We start from the raw sequence: 25,138 nt of genomic DNA, 5'->3' as shown, positions 1-25,138 counted from the left end.
TTCCAGCTGGGGTGCACATGGCGCGCGCACACCTACTTTGAATGGACATGAACAACACATCTCGAAGAACAACAGTTACTAAAAGATGGGTAACCATTTTTTCTTTGAGATGATTTACGTGTTCTAATATTTGACTTCATTATTGACAGTCACAAAAATGCCTGCCTGAAGACTCAGAACTATTTATTTCAATTAAAAGCTTCTGGCCCGATCTTTTTTTCCCATGGAAGTCAATGGAAAAATTCCTGTTGACTTCTGTGGCAGCAGTATCAGGCTCTTTGTTTTTTGAGATTACAGTGTGTATGTAGCCAGTGTGTTAAGTTTACCAATATTTCTTTATTATTTTCATTGTTTTCTGTCCATTGGTTACACTTTTCTTGTATTATGCATATTATTTGTTTCAGAGTTTATCATAGCTGCAGAAGGGCCCACTTGAGTCACTCTGACTCTTTTTTTCAAAACGTTATGTTTCTAGGGTTTATAAAAGACAATAAAAGGTAATATTTACAGAAATGCTGTACATGCTGCATGGAGCTTTCTTTATAAAGGAAATTGGATGAAAAACCTGTTTAAGTGTTCTTAAAAAATGGCAGAAAATCTTCACTAATACTTTTCATGTACTACTAAAGGAGGAAAGACTACCCTTTTCAGAGACTTGTATACTTCTGAGGCAGATGTACACAATGTAAATCTGAAAACTACCTTCTAGTTCACTGAGATAGCATGTGTTGAATGAATATAATATTAAAACTCAAATGAAAGAAGCCGTTTCTCTCAGTCATTGACAGATTGCAGTTTCTCTGGTTCCAACTTTTATGAATTATGTTGGCTAAGGGAGAAGCAAATGCAGTCAGTCCTCTCCAAAAGAACCTTTTGCTAGTGTGAATTTTCACAACTTTTTTTTTAATGCACATTTGCTCAGAAGAGTCAGCAAGCACATGTATCGAACTCAACATAATTACCTTTGGTTTTGTACATGTAGAAAGGTACAGTCTTTAAGTGAGGTAACCCTTTGAGCCAATTAAGTGAAGATAGTATTAGTGCAGCTCACTGAAGAAACATGTTGTGTTCATCTGTCTAAATGGTTTTCTATTGGCCTAATTACTGGCATTAAACAAATATGACTTGTACAGCACTTAAAAATTTAGTGGTGTTAACTTCAGCCTATCAAATTATGCACCCTTTGTACTCTGTACATCTCAAAATGTATGGAGAGAGTCCTCATCTTTTCTATGTTAATGAGAATTTTTTTTAGTGGGAAGAACAGTTTCACCCACTTTTATCTTAACATCCCTTTTTACTATGTGTTATGCTCCAGGATATTGAGTCCCTGATGTCGGAGGGAAACAAATCTCGAACGGTTGCTGCAACCAACATGAATGAGGAAAGCAGCCGCTCTCATGCTGTATTCAATATTGTAGTAACTCAGACACTTTATGACCTGCAATCTGGTGTAAGTGCGTGGTTGTGGTGATCCTCGTTTGAAATAAGAGGGACTTGCTGCCCTTTTTCTCCTTTCAGCCACTCAGCCTCCAGGATTTATATTTCAAGGGTGATAAAGTTAAAGGAAACATGGAGAACACAATTGAAGTCCATTGTCAGGACGCATACTGTTATGCGTCTATAGGTAGCACTGCTTAATCTGGGATAAGGAGACACAAATGGCCTACCATTTTAAAACTTAAGCTACCTTAACTCCTCAGGGGTGGAGTGTTTTGCCTCTGCCTTAAGAGTCATAATGTCACCTGGGGACACAGTTTCCTATATGATATTACATTACCCTTTCCTTTGATCTCGGTAGTGGTGGTTATTTGTGTGGGAATGTAGAACACGTGAGTATTCTCTTGGTTCGTCTTTTCTTTTGTCTTTAAGAGTGTGAGTGCACTGCAGTTGGAAGTGTGATTGCAGCATGTGTAGCTATATCTGAGCTAGCTTTACTCAAGCTAGCACAGGTTACCAATAGCAGTGAAGCTACAGCAGCAAGGCCCAGGGTAGCCACCCAAATAAGTTCCCAGCATCCTGGGCAGGCTTGTACAGCCCTCACTGAAGCACATGCTGCCATGGCTTCACTGCTAATTGTAGCTAGATTGCAGAACGTGTAGGCAAACCCACGCTAGTGTTAGCCACACTCTCTGATTGCAGTGTAGACATATCCTGTCCTTATTGTAACTTGAACTATTTTCCATTGGTACCTAAAAGATAATCCATCCTCAAATGATTTTTTCAATCAAATTGAAACACTTTGATTCCCTTAGCTCATCTAGTAGAGATGATGATTCAGATTGAAGTTCAATGTACAGGGAAAACTGTGGAAGCAGTCAGTTTCCAAATGAGAGATGAGCATGCTGTTTAAGACTGACTACTGTAAAACCTGTCCTAGACAGAAGATTTTTGCAGCATTAGCATTGGCAACGCTTTACTAGCTTACCATGCCAGTAAAGTTATTGAACTTACACCATAGTTAATGCTATTTCATAAGTGGTGCAATCCTTAGGGATAAAGTGATATGAGAGTAACTGTTTAAAAAAATTAAAAAGCTTTATGGGAATTCCTTTTTCTTCAGGCTCTCTTACGCCTCTAGTTTGTCACTGGTCATAATGCACTGCTCATAAAAACGGCAGGACTTAAGTACTGCAAGTATATCTGGTTCTTTAGCATTTTGTATTCACATTTCTTGGCTATTTGTCTCCTATGTTTCATTCTTCTAGAATTCTGGAGAGAAAGTCAGCAAGGTCAGCCTGGTGGATTTGGCTGGTAGCGAGAGAGTGTCTAAAACAGGAGCTGCAGGAGACCGTCTGAAGGAAGGCAGCAACATAAACAAGTAAGAACACTGGCAAATATGAAATGTAAAAATGAATCTTCCAAGATTAGTGTTTGCCAGCCTGCCTGCCTGTAATCATTTGTCATAAATCACTTAAAGTGATGCTTCTGGTGAACAAGCAGTTAATTACGTTTTTTCAGCAACTATGTGCTGAACACCACATTATACATTGATGTAGGGAACCTCATTCATACATGATTCAGGTGAGATCTTTGTGCTACTTATTTGGAAAAAGTGACAACAGCAGTCTTAAAGAATACACGTTTGTGATTCATTTACACACCCTTTTCACAGACACATGTAGCAATCTCATCTTTGAAAGAATGTAAGCCATAAAAGGAAGAATACAAACCATAAAAAATTAGGTGAAAACTGGATGGCTTTGCTCCAACATGTGCTAAAAATATGTAAGAGTATAATTCACAGTTTAAGAAAAGTAGGTCACAATGAAGATGTGTAAGTTTAAGGTTGCCTAAGGGCATCTGTAACTCAAGCAATGACAATTTATAGGGGATTTTGCTACCATAACTACTGTGTTATTCCACAAAACAAATACTTAGCATGATATCACCATTGTCATAAATATATTAATTTTCTTGGGAAAAATGAGATAAAACGCAGCATCCAAACCTAGCTTTTTTTTCAATTACCAATTTTAAAAGTTTCCATAAAACTTTTTTTGGTTCTATGTAAGGGAAGCAGGACAGCAGAGGTATATTTCAACAACATTTTTACTATAATATTAAAAACCTAACCTCTTTTAGAAGCTGGACAGGTACAGAGATTCTTCTGTAAACACCAATCTACTTTGTCATGTTAAAAAGTTTACATGATTAGCACAATAAGGTTAAGAATCACTACATATGATGGGAAACTGGATGGCTTTAGGTTGGTAGTGCGGTATGTGGAGTCTTAACCCTCAAGGTCACTGATTCAGTTCCAGCTGTTAGTTTTAGTTTCTGGTCACTATGAATCTCGTGGTTGGTCACAGGCCTACGGGAAATGAGTTGGTTGTCTCAATCTAACTCCTAGTGGAAAAGTGACACATCACAAAGACCATTGCCACAACAGACACTAATTGCCATTCATGCTGGCAGTCTTGGCATATATACCGAGAACTGAATGGGCATTGAGAGTGAACTCTCCTCAGTTTTCCCTATAACCTGATCCCTCCAAGTCAGGCTTTATATCCTTTATTGTGGTGGCAGTTTTGGAATCTTGCTCTGTCCATGCTGTATCTTTTCTGTGGATAGAGAGAGAGAGTTCAAATCTTTCATGAGTACTAAATTTTACTTTGAAATATTTCTAAAAAGAGAATAGAAAAAAAAATCCCTCTTCATTCATTTCTGTATGTACTTTTACCCCAAGTTAAGTTCTTGCATGGTATAAGTCTATATCCCCTTTATCCATTTATTCACTGCTCTCTATTGGAACTCCATTTCATGCTTGAAGGCTGAAGAGAATTCCTTTAGTGTTGTACTTTGGTGTTCTTTACTTCTCTTTGCCCACACCTTGTAGAATTGTCTAACTCTTTCACTTACAAGAAGCCACAGAACTCGTATTTGTTTTGCACTTGGGGAAAAAAGGCATTTTTATTTTGAGGTAGATTTTTCCCTCTCGTTCTGAAAGTGCATTGCAACCAATAATTAAAGTTTATTTCTAGAAGTTGTGCAACTAGAACTGATTTTCACAGAACACTGAGCATAAACCATTTCTCCTACGTGTGAATAATGTGTAGCACACATTCTCAGAATAGTGTCTCTCTGAAATAGATAGAGAGTTCTCTGGGGCGGACACAGTAGTTGAGATTTCCAAAATGGCACGGAAAATTTTAGCAGCACACTATCTTACGATAATCAACACATTTTATGACGTGGACAGTGAATATGACTGACTTGTAAAGTATCCCAGGTTTTTTTATAATGATTCAACCGCAGAGTGGCTATAATTGCTTGAAATGGCAATAGTCGATTAGAACAGTGGTTCTCAGACTAGGGCCACCACTTGTTCAGGGAAAGCTCCTGGCGAACCGGTTTGTTTACCTGCCTCCAGGCTGATGGGGGCTGCAGGAAGGGTGGACAGCACATCCCTCAGCCCGTGCTGCTTCCTGCAGCCCCCATTGGCCTGGAGCAGCAAACCGCGGCCAGTGGGAGCTCTGATCTGCCGAACCTGCGGACGTGGCAGGTAAACAAACGGGCCTGGCCCGGTCTGCCAGGGGCTTTCCCTGAACAAGCGGTGGCCCTAGTTTGAGAACCACTGCATTAGAATATAATCCATGTTGATTGCTATATGTAACTGCTTTGGATGAGAATGTGAAAATAAAGGAAGGCAAAGCAATCTGACATGCATTTGCAGGGCTGGGCAAACCCTACAGTACAACCACATAAACCAAAAATTTTGCAGGGCGACTTCTGTGGCATCTAACCAGTTCCTGCAGATTTGCTTGGAAGTTCAGTTTCTACATAAAAGCAAACACTGTGGATGAAATAGACTCTTCTCCAGTCATATTCTCCCCTTCTCTCCCCCACAGCTCATCCTGCCTCAGGCACTCCTTTTATTTTTGGGAATGCTTTGGAGGGTAGGGATAGTTTGCTCCATCCCCATCAGCTCCAGAAATAACTTGCACTATTTCAGTCTTAGATCTTGCTATCACTGTATTAGACCCAGGAGTCTGCTTTCTGCAGAGAGCGCTTCTGTTTTGTTCTTGGAGGTAGTGCCACTCCTTTTAAAGGAGATGCACACATTGTGCTCTCTCACTGAAACTTTGTTTGTTTGTTTTCTCTAGTTATTTACCTTAACCTAAAATAAGTCATTCAGGCTTACAGTCATCCAGATATGACTTCTCTTTGTATATAAAAAAAAAAAATAAGATGGCCCTCTCCAGCCTTCCTTCCAGAGGGTTCTGGGTGGCTACTTGTCTCCTCTCCATCAGGGTTTTCAAGGGACCTGCCCCATAACTGTCTTCCTCGGTCCTTGCAAAGATCTTCAGAAGAGCTGAATGTGCCTGCTTCTCTCCCAATAGAGTACTGGCTAGCATATGACCATAGGGGCAGCAGTACCACAGTCCTTTGCAATGTATCTGGGGAATCTCTGGAAAACACATAAGAGGCACAGACTAAATCAGCCATTGATTAGTGCCTGCCAAGAGTTAAAGCACTCTTCTTAAACAGGCCGTAATTGCGATGCTTTTTAGTAAAACCACAGTTGTTGCTATCATAATTGTAACTACACCTCTACCCTGATATAACGTGTTCCTCAGAAGCCAAAAAATGTCACCGTGTTATAGGTGAGACTGTGTTATATTGGGGTAGGGAGAGGAACTGCTCCATGCCCCAGCTCACGTTTGCTCTGCCTCCGCCTCCTCCCTGAGTGTGCTGCCACTGCTCCACTTTTCCCTCCCTCCCTTCCAGGCTTGCCATGCCAATCAGCTGTTTGGCCCAGCAAGCCTGGGGGGGCAGGGCGGGAGTGGACAGGTGGCTGCGCACTCAGGGCAGGAGGCGGAGATGAGCTGGAGCAGGGAGCGGTTCCTCTGCACCCCTCGTTACTTGCTGTGGCCCTCCCCGGGGCCCGCCTTCCCCAGCTCACCTCCGCTCTGTCTCCTCCCACGAGCGCGCCGCAGCTCTGCTTCTCCTCCCTCCCTGAGGAACTGCTTGCGGTAACATGAATTTGGATATAACGAGGTAAAGCAGCCCTACCCCCCAGAGCGCTGCTTTACTGCATTATATCCGAATTTGCGTTATATTGGACCGCATTATATCGGCGTAGAGGTATACTAAGCAAGCCTTTGAAAACAAAATTGCCCGCAATACTGTGTTCTGAGTAGCTTTCATAATACTAGGAGCAGTAGCTGGGTTCCATTTACTAAATGTCAATGAAAACCCTATGAAAATGGGCTGAAACTATGCCATTCACTGCAGCGTTCTCCACTCTGATAAGCAAGCACCACCTCTACCACTGCAGACTCAGGGACTTGTTTCGAATGTGCAGGCCTCCAACTGCACAATAACAAGTGAGCCCAGTCATGCATAAGGAAAAAGGGATGTTGAAAATGTGAAACCCACAGAAGCGACACTCTTTCATGTATTCTGCACCAGGCTGCCAAGTCAACTTACTCTTTCTGAACTGTCCCAGCTTATTGGGTGGTGGTGGTGGTGGTTTTTGTTAAAGGGCATTATGTAAGCAATATCGGACAACAGCGTGTAGATTATATAAAAGTAATTACACATCTCCGGTGCATTGTGATTTATGAGGCAAAGTAGACACTGGAATCGTGTAATTATTTTATTGCAGACATTTCTCATAATACTTCCCTTATAGTGTTTAGACAATGGCTTTTGTTACTATTTCTTCCTTTGTATTTTTAAGGGATGTTCATTTTGATATTATTACATTCGTTAACGATTAGCTGTATAAAACAGATTGTATTTTATTATTAATAATAATAATACCTAGTTCTTGTGTAGCAATTTTCATTGTAAATCTCAAAGCTTTTTACAAAAGAGGTCACTATCGTTGTCCCCATTTTACAGCTGGGGGAACTCAGGTACACGGGGGGAAGTGACTTGCCCAGCAGGTGACTGGCAGATGTAGGAATAGAACCAGAGCTCCCGAGGCAGTTCAGTGCTTTGTCCACTAGACCACACTGCCTAGTTAAAGCCATTTTTCTGAAGCAGCAATAAAGTGTTAAATCTTTAATGCTGTGTTAATAAGCGACTATTTGTTTCGCTAAAATAAGTGCCCCTTTAATAAAGCCTAGTTAAATTACTTGGCTTTACATAGGGCCTTTGAGGAGCAGTTTTGGGTGCAGAGGTTGCTTTAGTGCGGGGGTCGGCAACCTACGGCATGCGAGCCAATTTTGCCTGGGACGCGGCTGCCAGCAGGGGACGCGGCTGCCAGCAGGGGTCCCGGCTGCCGGCTGAGTGAACAGAACCCCAGGCTGGCAGGAGGCTGAGCGGGACCGGGGGCTGGCGGCCGGGACCCCAAACTGGTGGCAGGCGTGGCCCCCAGCTCCCCTCTCACCATGCTCGGATTCTGCCAACCCCGGGAGTGTGAGCCATCGGGATGCAGGGCTCTGGGCCTGCTGCAGGAGGGGGAGTGGCAGCGGCTCACTCTCCCAGGAGCCACAAAGTCTGAGGGGGGCGCTTACATGCATCTGCTGCAGGAGCCCCCTGGCTCCCCCATCACTGTGCTCAGGTTCTGTGGCTCCCGGAAGTGTGAGCCGCTGCCACCGCATCCACAGCTCTCCCCCTATGGCTGTCTCAGCTTTCCATGTGGAGTTTTGCTCCCCGTGGAGCCAGCCTCTGACTGGCATGGGAATGGTCAGGGGAGTCCCAGGGGGACAGTCAGGGAGCAGGGAGAGGGTTGGATGGGTCGGGAGTTCTGGGAGTCCTGTCAGGGGGCAGGGAGTGGTTGGATGAGGCGTGGGAGTCCCAGGGCTATGTCTGGGGGCGGGGGTATGGATAAGGGTTGGGGCAGTCAGTGGACAGGTAGGGGGTAGGATCCTAGGGGGGCAGTTAGAGTGTGGGGGGGTCTCAGGAGTTGGGCAGTTAGGGGACAAGGAGCAGGGAGGCTTAGGTAGGGGGTGGGGTTCTGGGGGCAGTTAGGGACAGGGGTTCCAGGAGGGGGCAGTCAGGGGACAAGGAGCAGGGGAGGGGTTTGGGGGTTCCGACTGGGGTAGTCGAGGTGGGAAATGGGAGGGAGTGGATGGGGGTGGGGCTAGGGCAGGGATCTCCCCTCTTTTTTTGATTGTTGAAATATGGTAACCCTAGGCAAGTGGGGAGCTGGCGCCCACATACATCCACTGCAGCCTACAGGAGCTCTGGGGGGCGCCGGTCTGCAGCCGGGGCAGGGGGACATAGGTGCTCCCCGCTAGCGGCGATGCCACCTTTGCAAGGCTGCTGGCCCCCTGCACCATGCCAGCTCCTTCATGGCTGGGACTCACTGCTGCCACAAGCGGTACGCTCTGGCTCTCCAGTGCGTCCGGAAGGCAGCTCCTCTCTGAGCTTCTGCAGCGGCCCAAGCCTGGCTCAGCCAGTGAGTGGACTTGCGGCAGGGGTCACTGGGATGGAGTGGGGAGGGCTGTGCACCCTCCAGGGGAGTTCAGGAGATGGGGGGGGGGGGGAACCTGGTCTGTGGAGCAGCCCCTGGGCATGGCTGGCCCTTGGTGTCTATAAAGGCTCATTGGGATTTGCCCCTCAATGAACTGATGTGCAAGGGGCGGCGGGAGGGGGCGGCAAGGTGGAAGTTTCACCTAGGGCGCAAAATATCCTTGCACTGGCCCTTCCCTAGGGGGTGCTTTCACCCCAGGTTAAGAACCACTGCACTAAACTGATAAGATCTGCATTTTAATTTAATTTTAAATGAAGCTTCTTAAACATTTTAAAAAACTTGTTTACTTTACATACAACAATAGTTTATAAACTTATAGAGAGAGACCTTCTACAAACATTAAAATGTATTACCGGCACACAAAACCTTAAATTAGAGTGAATAAATGAAGACTCAGCACACCATGTCTGAAAGGTTGTTGACCCTTGCTTTAGTGTTTTCCTTGGGACTACTTGCTTGGGTGAAATTTTTTCCCCACTTTCTCTTGTTTTTATTTTTCTCCTTATTCCTAGGAGTCTTCTATTTTTGACACTGTTCCTCTGGCTGATGGATATTCAGCATCACACCCTTAAGAGCACCAATAGCAGACTCTTTAATTGTCTTGGGAGGTTGGTCTGGAGCAATGTGTGGCACCCTAATATTTGCTATCTTCACAGCCTCTGGAAATGAGAGATTAGGGATCCAGGGATCAGTTTTCCCTGACAGTACTGCAAAAGCTGGTGTACTTTCACTTATACAACAATTTAAAATTAAAATACCTCTTTTTGCTGCATGATATGGTCATTCATACACTGGTATTCTATGTACAGATAGGCAAATATACATGCTAGGACGGGGTGGCTAACCTGTGCCTGAGAAGGAGCCAGAATTTGCCAATGTACATTGCCAAAGAGCCACAGGAATACGTCAAGAGCCCCCCCATCAGTTTCCCCCCACTCCCAGCACCTCCTGCCCATCTGCAATCCCAACGATCAGCGCCTCCCTCTCCCTCCCCACACCTCCTGATCAGATGTTTCGTGGTGTGCAGGAAGCTCTGGAGAGGGGGGAGAAGTGAGGCGCAGCAGGCTCGGGAGGGGGCGGGAAGGGGTGGAGTGGAGACAGGGCCAGAGGTTGAGCAGTGAGCACCCCTCAGCACATCAGAAAGTTGGCGCCTGTAGCTCCAGCCCCAGAGTCGGTGCCTATACAAGGAGCTGCATGTTAACTTCTGAAGAGCCGCATGTGGCTCCAGAGCCACAGATTGGCCACCCCGTGCTAGGATGTGTGAGCATAAGGACAAATTGACATGTCCCTCCCTAAATTTTATTTCCTTCTACTCTCTTATCTATACTCCATCCATGCCTCCTCTCATAACATCCCAGTATGTCCTTCTGCTGCACGATATTGGAACATCTTCCATTAGAGTTGTAATAGCTGGAACTCCTTCAGATCTCTCATTAAAGCACTTTTAGGCAACGTCTTTTGATCATTATTTACTGCTTTTATTGCAATAACACTCAAATGCCCCAATCGAGGTCATGGCCTCATTCTGATAGGCACTGTGCCAAGACCTACTGTTCCTGCATCTAAGGGCTTGTTTACACTTACAGTGCTGCAGCGTATAGTGATGGCGCTGCCTACACATGTATATGATGTGTAAGTACGAATGTAAAAATATATCTATATAGTATATTAAAATATGTAAATATAAGTAGAATATATAAAGAGCCAACTATTCCCCTGCTCCTCAATCCAATCAGCATTAATTAGTTGATTCTTTTTAAAACAAGACTAACTTCCTATTTTGCTTTAACTAGTTTGTCAATCTGATTTAGGCCCAGAACCTGCATATATTTATGCACATGCTTAAGCATGTGAGTAGTTCTGTTGTCTTCAGTCCCTCTTATTCAGCTCTACAGTGCCATCAGCTGTGCTTAATGAAGAAGTATTGAGGCAAAAGGTCTCTTACCTTTGGACTTTAGCCTCTGAGGAAGGGTACATAAGGTGCTCTAACCTCACATGCTGAAGTATTTAAAATATTGTAATATTTAAACTGAGTTCCAGACTTTCGGGTTTAGTCTCATTAGATTGCAGTATGGAATCCTAGGCAACCACTTAGACTGCTCTCTGAATCCAGTTCTCTTTTTATAAATATGGTTACTTTAACAGGGATCTTTAGAAACTGTATATGAACAACTGCAAACCTCAGAGTCTAGTTCTCTTCCAGGTCATCCTCCTCTTCTGCATTTTACCAAATCCTGTTGTTTGGAATACATATACAAAGCTGTTAATGTTTTGCTATTTTCTTAGATCACTCTCAACGCTGGGATTGGTTATATCATCACTTGCTGACCAAGCAGCAGGAAAGGGGAAAAACAAGTTTGTGCCTTATAGAGATTCTGTACTCACCTGGCTTCTCAAGGTAATGCATGGTCTCATTTCACCCTGTAGACCAGTGGTTTTCAAACTTTCTGAGCTGAACCCCCCTTTGACTTATAATTTGTAGTTGCCCCCACTCCCCAACCCAGACAAAAGAGACCCACAGACTCGGTGGCCCACTCAGGTGAGTCGGGGTGGAGGTGGCATGCTGTCTCTGAGCCGCGTTGTGCAGGGTTGCTCAAGCCTTGCCATGTGGGGCTCATCCAAGCCTCTGCTGCTGCCCTGGATGGTGATGAGGGAGCACAGTGTGGGTCCTGCGAGGGGCATTATGGTCACACACAGGGGAGCAGGGCTCTGAGCTGCACCCAGGAAAGTGTGCGGTGAGCCTGTGAGTGCCAGACTCTGAACAGGCAAGCAGTTGAGCAAGCCATCTTCTACACAGTGAGCCACTGGGTGCCCTGGCTTTGCACCCCACAGTGACTCCTGCTTCGAGGTCTGGCTGCAGCAGGGGTGGAGAAGGAGCCACAGTGATCCTGAAGTAACACAGCTTGGGCGGTACTGATGGCGCCTCCTTCCTGGGCTGCTCCCGGATTGCCTGTGGCTTGCCAGGAGAGCTGTAGTCATGGGCAGGGAATAACCTTCCGTGGCACATGCAGCCGCCCACGGCAGGTGGAGATTCCATCCCTCTGCTGCAGCACTGGCCTGCAGGCCCCTGTCTGGACTTCTTTATGCTGTTTGAAGGTTGACAGGTTCCATCACCGGGGGGTGTGGGGAACCATGCCACCCTGACGTGGGCTGGGGAGACTGTCTGTAACCCGTTCAGGCAGACCCAGATGGCAGGAACCTATAGGCAGAGGGCAGCTCTGCAAAGCGCTTTGGGCACCTCATGCAGCTCTGGGACAGTACAAGCCCCATCCCACATCCCTCACCTTTGGTCCCAGGAGCCACTGTCCATGCAGCCCCCCCCAGCACTTCCTTTCTCCTCACACTTATCTGTGGCTCAAAATAGCAGCCTGTTTGACTTTGGTGCTAAATGCTGTGCGAACAGGAGTGTGAAGTCATCACGGGGTCAGCTATTGGAGTACAGCTATCCCTGTCACATGAGTGGGGAAATGGTAGGATCTATGTGCAGGTTGGAGGAGCTGCTCTCCATTCCCAATCTAGGCAGAAGTGCATCGTTGGTCTTGCTACTGCCTGCTCCTCTGCATGATGGTCATGAGCAAAAAGACACAGATTTCCTACATGTAATTTCCTACCTTCCTGAGCCACCTCAAGAGGGGGTTGGGTATCGGGAGGGGCCGGCCCTGCGCTGGACCCCCCCGGACATTCCTCCACACTCCTCTGGAAAGTTATGTCCCACAGTTTGAAAACCTCTGTTATAGACAAACTGTAAGCATGATGTGTTGTGGGATCAGAGCATACAGTTTGTGTGCAGACACCAGGTCTTGATTTTTAATGAGCTGGGGAGTGGCTGCTGCTACCGACTTCTTTCCACAGTACTAGGAACAGATTCTGTACTGCTGTTTTTGCTCTCCCAGCAGTGATATCTTATTACCTACGGTACTAATCTGTAATGGGGTCATGTCTAATGCACTGAGACCTAGAAATTGTTTGAGTTATAGATCAGATTCAAATTAATCAGTGCACTTTGGTGTCTAAATAGATGATTCATATTTCAAACCCGTTCTTTGCAAGGGCACATTATGACTACAGAGAGCATGGGGTACGTTTTAATCTGTCCTATATTCCTCAAACTTTCGAAGATTATGCTTTACAGGACAACTTGGGAGGAAACAGCCAAACTGCCATGATAGCCACAATTAGCCCATCAGCTGACAATTATGAAGAAACGCTCTCTACGCTGAGATATGCAGACAGAGCCAAAAGAATAGTTAATCATGCTGTGGTAAATGAAGATCCAAATGCCAGGGTCATTCGAGAACTACGTGAAGAAGTGGAAAAACTGAAAGAACAGCTCTCGCAAGCTGAGGTAAAGTAATTTGGAGCTCTGTGTATCTAGAGTTCTCTAAGGAAATGTCAAGTATGTTGATAAGAATTTATTTGTGTGTAGTTCTTACAACAAAGTATGGAAAGTGAGATTGCTATGTTAATTATATTGTAAGTCATTTACTTTGGTTTTTTGAAATAAGCTGAAATATCTGATGGTTCATGGGCCTCTTGTAAGCATACACTGGGTTGTACAGAAGGTCTGCTTTGCCAAACTATATCCTTTCCTGAAGAACTTAATCTAAAGGCACAAGTAGATGCTATGTAGTACAGCACAGAACAGACAGTGATCTGTGATCATAGTAGGTTTTCAACTTTTTTGTGTGTTGGCGTTTGTGTGTTGGGTGTTTTTGTTTTTGTTTTGGAGTGGGATGTAGCTTGATTAAGTTAAATGGGGCAGTAAAAAACAGAGTGACGAGACAGAACACTAAGGGAACTGGTTTGCTGTGACTGCTGCCTATTATGCCAATAGTAATGGTCTCCCTGTTAACCTTGTTTCCCCCATCTGTATGCTGTTTTCACATCTTGATGCCCACATAGATTGTACGCTCTGTATGACAGAGGGGGGTGTGTGTGTGTGTGTGTCCCTTTCCAGACTACTGTACCCTTTTCAGGAGTCTTGCATACCCCAAGTTTCACCCCACTTAAAGACTATTTGCTTACAAAATCAGACATAAAAATACAAAAGTGTCACAGCACACTATTATTGAAAAATTGCTTACTTTCTCATTTTTATTTTATAATTATAAGGTAAATCAGTTGGAATATAAATATTGTACTTACATTTCAGTATATAGAGCAGTATAAACAAATAATTGTATTAAATTTTAGTTTGTACTGACTTTGCTAGTGTTTTTTATGTAGCCTGTTGTAAAACTAGGCAAATATCTAGACAAGTTGATGTGCCCTCTGGAAGATCTCTCTATACCAGCAGTATGTGTACCTCTGGTTGAGAACCACTGGCCTTATGGCATTTAGGTTCTGATCACTGAGCCCTCTCAGTACTACAGCTTTGGACAAGCATAAAGAATAGGAGATGAGATGAGTCTGAGGGTGGATTTGTGTAGTGTAAGCAAGAAAGAGAAGCTAATGTAGAGGTTGTTAAAGAAGATATATGAGCCTGAAATGGCCAAGTTTCCATGAACTCCTGGTTTTTTTTGCCTTGTAGACTATTGGCTCTGTCCATAAATAATAATAATAAAAATGCCTAATTTTACCTATTTGTCTAACAATTTAAAAAAAATCAGGTTAAATTAATTGGTTTTATATTAAACTGTCATTTGTGTTCATGGTATGTGAGCGACCTCTAACTGAATACTGTTGTCAAGCAGTGTTGGAATAGCCGCATTGGTCCCAGGATATTAGAGAGACAAGGTGAGTTAGGTAATATCTTTTATTGGATCAACTTCAGGATGATCTGATGAGATGAGCTTTCAGGTCTGGGAAATGTTCTCCGTGTGTCACAGCTAAATACAAGGTGGAACAGATTGTTTAGCATAAGTGGTTAACATTTACTTCATTTTGAATGGTCCCTTGAAATATGAGTTTCCTCAAAGGAAATCTGTACAACACCTTCAAAAGAGGAGCCATGGAGCTTAAATTCATAACTTTGCTAGACACTAAAAATCATTGACAGAATGGAGAAACTGAAATTATGGCTCATTACAGCAATCTGTAACCCACTTACCCCCTACCACCACCACTTTTTTTCCTTTCATCCCTATAATTGGAGATGTGTTAATGGGCCACTTACCTTGAATGGTTGCTTGATATATATTATGGTAACTACTTATGCTAAACAATCTGTTCCACATTGTATTTAGCTGTGGCACTCTGCGTATTCTACACTGCAATTAAAACCCCCTGATTGGCCCATACCAGCTGACTTGGGATAAGAGACTACTTAATTGCAGGGTAGATGTTCGTGCTTGGGTTGAAGCCAAGGCTCCAGGACCCTGTAAGATGGGAGGGTCCTAGAGCTCAGGCTGCAGCCTGAATATCTACGTCGCAATTAAGCATCCCCTTTGCTCAAACCCCATGAGCCCGAGTTGGCTGACACGGGCCAGCTTGTGGATGTCTAATTGTAGTGTGGATATACCCTCTCAGTACATTTCCCAGACCTGAAGAAGAGCTTTTGGTAAACTCGAAAGCTCTTCTATCTCATCAGCAGAAGTTGGTCCAATAAAATATTTTACCTCACCCACTCTCTCTCTATTGTCAAGGATGTATTTGAAGCTACCTAAAAGTGCTCTGAATTTACCCAAAATTACCTGTTGTCTTGTCTGTCTGACTAAATTATGTAAAACTTTCAAGCTTACTGTTCTCCTACCCTTTTACTGACACCAAAAAATCATGAGAAACAAAAATACCTTCTGCTTTTTTTCTGATCACATGGATGGTCTCACCACCTTGTTTAATTGCTTTTTGACAATCATTAGGGTGAGAAGCATCTCCTAGTCCTAGAGCACATCTGGTATTGCTTTATACGCCTGCCTTTCCCAGTTTCATCTTCAGTCTTCAATTTTTCTATAATTGACTAGGACACCTACAAAATCAGAATAGGCAAAATATTAGGAACTCTACATGTGTCCTGAATCTAGTGAAGGCATTTAATCCAAATAGTTTTATAAGAAGAATAAATTAAAGAAGGGTGATTGAGAATATCCAAGTTCAAAGGAATAACTTATTAGATATTTTTGTTTGCATATAGTCACACAGTTTTTGCATAAATAACTTGGATCAGATCTTCAGCTTTGATAAATCTGCATAGCTCTGTTGACTCTGATGGAGATACCTAGATTTGCACCAGCTGAAAATTCGTCCTATTATTGTCAACTTCTTTCAGTGCTCAACTAGGAATCTATCTCACCTATTCACAGGTTCCCCAGTAAAATTAACTCAACAAAAAAAGGAAAAATCCTGGCATGGCTCGTTTGGTAATTATTGCTACCTTGCTAAAACCAGCTTGAGCAGAGTTATTTTATGTATGATGATATTTTAAAATTGTAATAATTTTCTTCTCCTCAACATTAAGGCCCTGAAAGCACCAGAGCTGAAGGAAAAATTGGAAGAATCTGAGAAACTGATAAAAGAACTTACAGTCACGTGGGAGGAAAAGCTAAGGAAAACAGAAGAAATTGCACAGGTAGTCCAGATACTTTAACTACTGAGACTTGGATCCTCAGCTGGTGTAAATCAACAAAACTGTATAGACTTCAATGGATCTTTGCTGACTTACGATAGCTGAGAGTCTGGCCATGGATATTGCTGTTTCCTACTCCCTTACTCCTGTGGGGTACCTTCTCTTGGTCTTTCATTCTTTTTCTGTATTTTCCATTTTTTTTATCATTTCATTCAACCTTTCATCCAGAATACAGTGTAACTTGCTAACAGTGATAGTTTCATTAGAATAGATTTAATGGAATCGCTGCCATGATAGCTAAAGTCCACTATATGTACTTAAAACAAATGGCAGTGTGTACAGGCCATTTCAGATTTGTAAAACCAAAGTAGGAACATGAATATAATGGGTGAAATTATAGCTTAATTCAGAATTAAGATAACCCAAATGAAGGCCAATTCAATTCTGAATGTGTCTACACAAGGGTTTACTGCAGTTTAACTGATCCACTTTTAATTCACACCTTTAGCTAATTTGGATTAATTTTTCTGAGTGTCCCTTTGTAGACAACCCTAACATTACCTTTGATTAGAAATTACAGAATTTTTAGATTCTGATGTATTTGCCATCATTTATGCTATTTGTTCTTTGTGGCTTGGAGAGTGAATGAGTCAGTTACACTTTCAAGTTCTCATGTATCAGCAGTATGTTATGATGTTTGAGTTGCAACTACTACAAAATAACATTTAGATCCAAACAAAAATACTTTTGCTGAATTACTTATAAAATTGGAGAAATGTTTCTATTAATAGTAGGTACTTTGTAGCTTTTTAAAAACAAAATAAAACTCTGAGCCCAAGCTCCTTTATGGAATGCCCCTAAACCTGAAATCATAGCTGCTAGTGTGCTTATCTTTCTAGTATTTGCATGTAATGTGACAAATTTGCAATTGACATGATGAGTCAGAACCTGATTCTGCAACCCATATGGTGCATAGTAGTTACTCATGTGAGCTGTCCCACTGAAGTTGGTAGTACTACTTGCCTAAGTGCTTTTCAAAGTGAATGAACATTAAAGGGATAGGTCATGGTGCATAATATTACAGTCTAAAGAACAATACAGGGTATGATCATTGTCTATTTTAGTTAATCCTTTTACTGTAACTTAGGTGATAATACTTTTAGTAGCAGTGTCCTGTGTGTAGATTGTTGTTCGGCTTTACTCCTTGCTTTCATTTAATTATTTTATTGTCTCAGCAAACTATAATATGTGAGATCAACCTTTTTGTGTGTTTGTAGGAGAGGCAAAGGCAACTAGAAAGCATGGGCATTTCCCTAGAGTCCTCTGGTATCAAGGTCGGGGATGACAAGTGTTACCTGGTTAATCTGAATGCAGACCCTGCACTCAATGAACTTTTGGTTTATTATTTAAAGGTAAGAATGCAAACAGGACATTGACATATTTAACAAACCATACTGAAGACCTATCTTGTTTTTAATTTCTGAAAGAATTTGGAATTTAGAGTGACGGACTCATAGGATTGGTTACAGCAAAGTAGAATTGTCCTGATTTCCCCCTCAATTGCGTAGACTTACATTTTCCCTGGCACTTTAGCTCCATTGACTTCAGTGGGATAACTCCTGATTCACGATGATGAGACAGGAGAACCAGGCTTAGTGTGTGCAAGTGTTATGTAAACTCCTGTGCTGCAGCCCCCATTTTTCCAGCTGAAGACTAGATGTGACTCTCCTTTGGACTCCATCAGCACTACTCCCAAGAGGTTGATGTGAGGCACTCCTGCACAGCACTTGCAATTCCTTCCCTAGCCATGAAGTGAGAATTGGATTCCAGGGATCAAATTTGGAAACTACCATCTGTCTAGCGCCACAGTGTTTGATTTCTATATCATATTAGCACGGGCTAGTTCTAAGAAACAATTCAAGTATTCTGAACAAATGGTTCCATAATTCATTCAATGACTCTATCAGATATCCTCCGCTGACGAGTAGAAAGGTTTTAGGGTTATTTTTGTTTTCATTGTCTAATACCGCGTATGTGCTCAGAGAGCCAAGCTGGGATCTTTTCCTTACGCATTTTAACCTGTAATAAAGTTTTTGCAGGCCAAACTAAGCTCCCAGTTACACCTGTGCAACTCCATTGTCTTCAGTAGATTTGCACAATGTAACTGATTGAAACTTGGGGCTGAATTCCATCACCCTCACTCACGTTGTATAGTACTGTGCTTCCTAAATTGTCCCGTTGATTCTAATGGGAGTACTCATGAAGTAATGTACTACCCAGTATGTGTAAGAGTGGTAGAATCTGTACCTTAGTAAGCAATTCTGTTGATGCTAAAGAAGAAATAGAATCTTGCTTGCTTTCTTTTAGCTGCATTGGCTAACAGGAGCAAAAGGAAGTAAAAACATACTTTTGCTCTCTGAAGTGAGCAGATATCATTCTGAACACATATAGGGAGTTAATCTGTTTTTTTTTTTTAAACTTAATTTTCAGTTTCCGATTACAAAAAAAGTGTAGTCATATAGCTCTTAATATCCTTATATCGATTAAAATATTACATCATGATAAACATTTAAAATACAGAAAGCCAGTTTAGTCAGTATGAAAGGGCCATTTTTGGTAATCACTCTTAAGAGTAAAAACACACTTTAAATGTAACATAATAAAGATGTTAAACATCAGAGTAATACATTTTTCCTAACGTTTTTCTTCATGACACTAACTTCTGTCCATTCCGGTTACTGGAGATGCTCTTTATTTCAATGTGAAACGGTGTCAGTGCAAATCTTCTAATATATCGATATATGTAGGAAATGTTCTGACACTACGAGCACCCTCCCAAGTGAATGACAGAGAAAGCACTGTTCATTATAATACTTAGCTCTCACATAGCCCTTTTGTCAGTATATCTCAGAATGCTTTACAAAAGGTCACTATCATTATCTGCATAATAGTCAGTTTCTATTCTAGATAAATGTTTAATGATAGGGAGCTTTAGTATTGTACTATTTAAAAATAAGGAAACCATAGATATAAATACACTGAAATGTTTCACACTTTTAATATTATCTTTCGTAAGCTGTGCAATGAGACTTGGAATTATGGTGTCTCCCTAGGGAAGTTGCAGAGGGCTTATCTGTGTTAGAAGTGTTCGAGTATGGATGTAATACCTGTGGGGAGTTGGTAGAGAAACCTGCCATGCACAAGCTTACAGAATGTTCTTGGGAGTGTACTAGACCAGTGTTTCTCAATGACGCAGTTGAGGAAGACTGCAAGCCAGTTCCTAGTATCAAACAGGTTGAGAAACTCTGGACTAGACTATCCACAAGGTTCTTTCCATCCTTAGCTTTATCCATGGAGCTCCCATTGACATCAGCTGTGTAGTTAGTTAGGTGTTGGCATGTTGCTCCAGAAATTTAACCCTCTTCTTCGAGTAGTGTCTGTATTGGTGCTCCACTTTAGGTGTGTGTACACCCCATGTGCCTTGGATTGGAGATTTTTTGTAGCAGTGCCTATTAAGCTCACGCGTGTGCTCTGCTTGTCCTTGTGCCCTGCATCGAGGATATATAGAGCTGGGTGGGTAAACCACCCTCAGTATATTCTCAGCTGCCTCAGCCAGAGACAGAGCATTTAATGTGCCCTCTTATATTGCTCAAAGCTTGTTCCTGCATCTAGTTATCTTTTTTCTTTCTTTCTTTATTTTTTTCTTATACCTAGTCCATTTGTTTATAATCCCTTCCCTTCCAGGAGTTTTTACTTTCAAGTTCCCAGTTAGCCTGGAATAAACCAGGATCTCCAGACTTCAAATGTTGCCTCGCTTGCCAGGAAGCTCTCCCAATCAGTGGCGGGCATTCTTGGTTTATCTATTGCTTGGGGAAAATGCATATCCCTCAGAAGGGTAGCATCTGCTCAGCATTTAAAAGCAGAGATGGGAAGAATTGGGAGATAACACTTAAGTTCTTAATGATGGAAGATTCTCTCTATCCAGCCTCAGATCCAGGCCAGGAGACTGCACCCTTGGGCATCTGCCTCTGAGCAAGCATAGCCCTGTCAGTGTCTGCGCATTTGCCCAGACCTGCAGAATATAACTATACAAATTATTCTAAGTTTGCCACCTTTATTGAGCATCTTCTGGCAGAACATCATGAATAATTCCAATCCATTATTAATGAGGGTCAGCTGCTAGCTAGGACCTCGTTGCAAGCAATGATACAGTTGACACAGCAGCTTGTTCTATTTCTCAGCAGTGGTCATGTTTTGAACATCCTGGCTCTAACTGTCTGGGTTCCAGAGAAAGGTCTAAAATGCAGTAGAATATTTCCCCTACGAGCAATTAAAACTCTTTGCTGAATTCACCAATGAATCCTTGCACAACCTAAAGGATTCCAGAGTCACCTTGTAATTCCTTGAAATGTATACACTTGCAAGCAAACAAAAGTTTAGCAGATTTCAAACGGCACAGAGATCGTGTCCTATTGAATTTTCAGGATTTCAGAGCCCCTCAGAAAGAAGCTGAGGTTGCAAAGACAGAGCCTGCCTACTTGGTCTGCATTTACAACTCAATTATCTTATCCAAGTGGCAGTTCTGACAGATTGGTTGAGGGTTTGGAACAACCTCACATCATATAGCTGCAACCACACCATTCTACTTGTGTCTTCCCACTTTGGAGTCTCTACCATTTTCATTCTGCATAGCAGAAGATTACATCATGGGTGTTGAGGTTCTAAGATCAGGTTACTCCATCCATTTAACTTCCCTTCCTTTTCCCTTTTCAGGAACTTCTCTTATGAGCAGTTCTGATATGGGAGATAGATTCCCCTCTATGCATAGGAGCCATAGAACCAGTTCCAGCTCAACACGGGAAGAGATTTTAGTCCAAGTATTTTATGGTCCCAAAACAGTACAGGGGCTGGGGACCGATTGTAGATTTAAGACTCTAAAACAACTTTGTGACAACACAAAAATTCAAGGTGGTGACTCTTGCACCTATTATTCCGTAGTTGGAGCCAGAGGATTCATTTTCCGTCCTTGGCTTTCAGGATACATATTTTTCATGTCAGGATTCATCCTTCTCACAAGAGATTCCTTCAGGTTTCTGGTTTGGTCAAGATCACATCCAGTATCGAGTGCTTCTTTTTGGCCTTTTTTCTGCCCGAAGAGTGATATTGAAAGTATTGTCAGTGATTGCCGCTTATCTTCAACTAGGGATAATTGTTTTTCCATACCTCAGTGATTGGCTGCTCAAGGACTGGTCTTAAAACAAGGTTCTCTCTGCCACAAAGACAGCAGTGTCCTGGTTCCTTAGGATAGGTTTTCAGCGCAACATTGAGAAATCCACTTTGAGCCCTGTGCAAATGATATAATTCAAAGGGGCCTCCTTAGATGCAGTATCAGTCAGAGCTTACCTTCCCATGGACAGGTTCATGACATTAACAAACCTCATTTCAAAAATTCAAGTCAGTCCACAGACATCAACAAGAAATTTCCTTCAACTGCTGGGACAGCTTATACTTTTATGATGCGACATGCCAGATTATGCTGTCCTGTTTCCAGGGGTGGCTCAGGACCATTTATACCCACAAACAAATACAGACTGGTGTCAGAGACTGTCAATTGGTGGAAGAACCCAGGCAATCTTTGTGCAAGTTTTTCGTTAACTAGTCATCCCCAACCATCACCATAATGGCAGATGCCTCCTTGGTAGGTTTGGGGGAGGCGGCATTTAGGGAACCAGATCATTCAAACCAAATGTTCTGCTAAGAAGCACGATTACACCTCAGCCTCCAGGGCAGTCTGGATTGTGTGGTCTCACTTCCTTCCATTAATCTGGGACAGATCCATCAAAATTACAACCGGCAAAATAGCCTGTATGTTCTACATCAACTGATGGGAGAGTGAAGGGAGGGGCGATCCCCTTCCCTTTGTGCAGAAGCAATAAAGCTGTGGGATTGGTATATAGCCAATCACATCCTTATTTCAGCAACTTATCTTCCAGATCTACAAAACATCATAACCAACAATTTAAGCAAATGCTTCCTTCAAGATTACAAATGGGGAGTTGGACTCCTAGACTCTCAATCGTATATTTCAGTCTTGAGGATTTCCAGAAGTGGATCTCTTTGCCACCCTTACCAACAGGCTATTTTTCTCAAGAGGAGGGTTACGTCCTCACTTGCTGGAAGATGTTTTCTTGTTCTGTGGACAAGAGGCCTTCTGTTTGTATTTCCTCCGGTGGCCCGATATTGAGAGTGAAGAAGAAGATCAAGCAAGACAAAACCAAGATCATATTAATCATTCCAGTGTGGCCCAGGCAGGCCTAGTATCCGTACTTGATTCTTCTCTCCGTTTGTCTGGTGATGAGTCTTTTGTCTCAAGACACTGCTCAGACTCTCCATCCCAACCAAGGAATCCTTTGCCTCAAGGCTTGGTTACTTGAAGGTTCACAGGAACAGAGACTCCCTGCTCTGCAGAGGTACAGTAAGTGGTATTAAACAGTAGGAAAAAGTCTGTGGAAAATATTTACCTGCAAAAATGGAAAAGATTTCATCACTAGTGTTACCTGCGACATCTTTCGTCTGTTCATTCTCCTTTCTCTACTGTTCTCAACTATCTGCTGTCATTAAAGCAGGGCCGGCTTCAGGCACCAGCTTAGCACTTGGGGCGGGCACTCCGGAGAGGGGCGGCATGTCCAGGTATTCGGCAGCAATTCAGCGGAGAGTCTCTCGCTCCCGCTCGAAGCGAAGGACCTCCTGCTGAATTGCTGCAGATCGCGATCGTGGCTTTTTTTTGTTTTTTTTTTTGGCTGCTTGGGGCAGCAAAACCCCTGGAGCCGGCCCTGCATTAAAGTCAGGATTATTTGTGAGTTCCATTGGGGTTCACTTGGTTTCTATAATGGCTTTTGTTCCCCGGTTGAGGGATTCTCAGTGTTTGATCATCCCACCACAGCTTTTTCCCCTCACATTAGAGATCCCATCCCTGTATGGGATTTAAATTTCATATTCAAATGTCTTATAAAACTCCCTTTGGAACAGATGGCCACCTGTTCCCTTCTTCACCTCGCAGTGAAAACAGCTTTTTTGGTGGGCATCACTTCTGCTCAAAGAATTGGGGAAATGGGAGCTTTAATGGCAGACTCTCCCTTTACAGTATTTTCAAAGAACAAAAAATTAGTCTACCTCCTAAGTTTCTACCTAAGACATTGTCTGAATTCCACATCAATCAAGGCCTCAATCTCCAATTCCCCCCCCCACCATCCCCAAACCATGTCAGACCAGGGAAAATTCTGCTTTCCATAATTTAGACAACAGTAGGGAACTAGTCTTCTATTTGGAAAGAACCAGACTATTTAGAAGTTTCCCAGGCTGTTTCGATTGCCATCAGATCCAAAGGTACCACAGTTTCCAACCAGAGACTCTTGAGGTAGATTTCTGGATATATTTTTTTCTTGTTATGAACTTGCCAATATACAACCCTCCTTCTAGGATATTAGCCCATTCCATGAAGTTTTTTCTATCTCTATGGCATTACTCAAACACATCCTCATTGTTGAGATCTGCAAAGCTGCAGCTTGGACTTCAATACGTACTTTTTCCAAGCACTAAGTGGTTATTCATTCGTCTAGATGAGATGCTGTCCTTGGGAATCTGGTCTTTTCTTCAGTGTTGGAACTCTGCTCCAAAGCGCTCTCCTCCTCATGAGAGTTCTGCTCAGAAGTCACATGAAGTGGAGCACTCATAGGGACAGTACTTGAAGTGGTAATAAAGGTTCCTCACTTTGGGCAGCAAATGTTCTTTGAGATGTGTGTGTGTCTATGGGTACTCCACTACTTGCCCTCCTTCCCCTCTGCTTCAGAGTTTCTTTTGTATGACTTGATGGTGGAGAAGGAACTGAGGGCAGTGCACTTGTAGAGCCCTGTGTACCCTCGGAATATGGGGCACGAGGATGCATAATGCACATGCATGGGCCAAACGGCCCTTACTACCAAAATTCTTGGATCAAAGGCACATGGAATGCAAGTGCTTCTGAAATGGAGGACCTATAGAGGGATACAGTTGAAACGCCAGTTACTGCACAATATGTGTAACCTCTCCATTTGGGCAAGGCTGCCCAGAGGGGGAGGCAAGTGGGGCAATTTGCCCCGAGGCCTCCACGAGAATATAGTATTCTATAGTATTGCAACTTTTTTTTATGGAAGGGGCCCCCGAAATTGCTTTGCCCCAGGCCCCCTGAATCCTCTGGGCAGCCCTGCATTTGAGTCATATTCTAAGAGACAAAAGCTATGGAACTGAGTTGACTAATACAGTATGCTTACCTCAATTCTACTGTGCCCAAGTTTTGCAGCCCATGTTGTCCTTTCTTATGGACTATGGGACACAGCTGCTTTTCCTTACTATGTGCAATAATGCATAGGCACCACAGAGACTTGTGAACATTTTAAATTAGAGTTAATTTGCTTCTGTGGTGTTTTATGATTTGTATAACAAAACTACTAAGATGAAATGCTGCATAAAAGAATTGGTTAGTTGCCTCTTTCAGTTTTACCTCTGTCAGACCAGCATCATTTTTTGCTGTGTGGAAGTCCTCAGCATAGGATTTCAGAGTGTTGGTTATGCATTTTCCGTTCTTATGTTAATATTTTTGTTGTAAGTTGTATCTGATAAATTATATAAAGGAAAGCAATTTGCTTGATTTTCATTGATGTTTTGTT

General features: G+C 42.9%; 1 protein-coding gene across 8 annotated transcripts in view; it reads left to right on the top strand.

The window, feature by feature from the left end:
- KIF13A (kinesin family member 13A) overlaps nucleotides 1–25,138 on the top strand; it is a 129,383-nt gene that overhangs the window by 49,745 nt on the left and 54,500 nt on the right. For all 8 annotated transcript variants that reach the window (XM_050941564.1, XM_050941567.1, XM_050941570.1 and 5 more), the window contains 6 exons: nucleotides 1,319–1,453; nucleotides 2,709–2,821; nucleotides 11,216–11,327; nucleotides 13,062–13,274; nucleotides 16,326–16,436; nucleotides 17,711–17,845. In XM_050941564.1, the coding sequence (XP_050797521.1) occupies nucleotides 1,319–1,453; nucleotides 2,709–2,821; nucleotides 11,216–11,327; nucleotides 13,062–13,274; nucleotides 16,326–16,436; nucleotides 17,711–17,845 (819 nt within the window). The remainder of the gene's footprint in view (nucleotides 1–1,318; nucleotides 1,454–2,708; nucleotides 2,822–11,215; nucleotides 11,328–13,061; nucleotides 13,275–16,325; nucleotides 16,437–17,710; nucleotides 17,846–25,138) is intronic.

The sequence above is a fragment of the Gopherus flavomarginatus genome, chromosome 2 (genome assembly GCF_025201925.1).
Source record: "Gopherus flavomarginatus isolate rGopFla2 chromosome 2, rGopFla2.mat.asm, whole genome shotgun sequence".
NCBI lineage: Eukaryota > Metazoa > Chordata > Testudines > Testudinidae > Gopherus > Gopherus flavomarginatus.
This window is presented reverse-complemented; position numbering and strand designations above follow the sequence as displayed.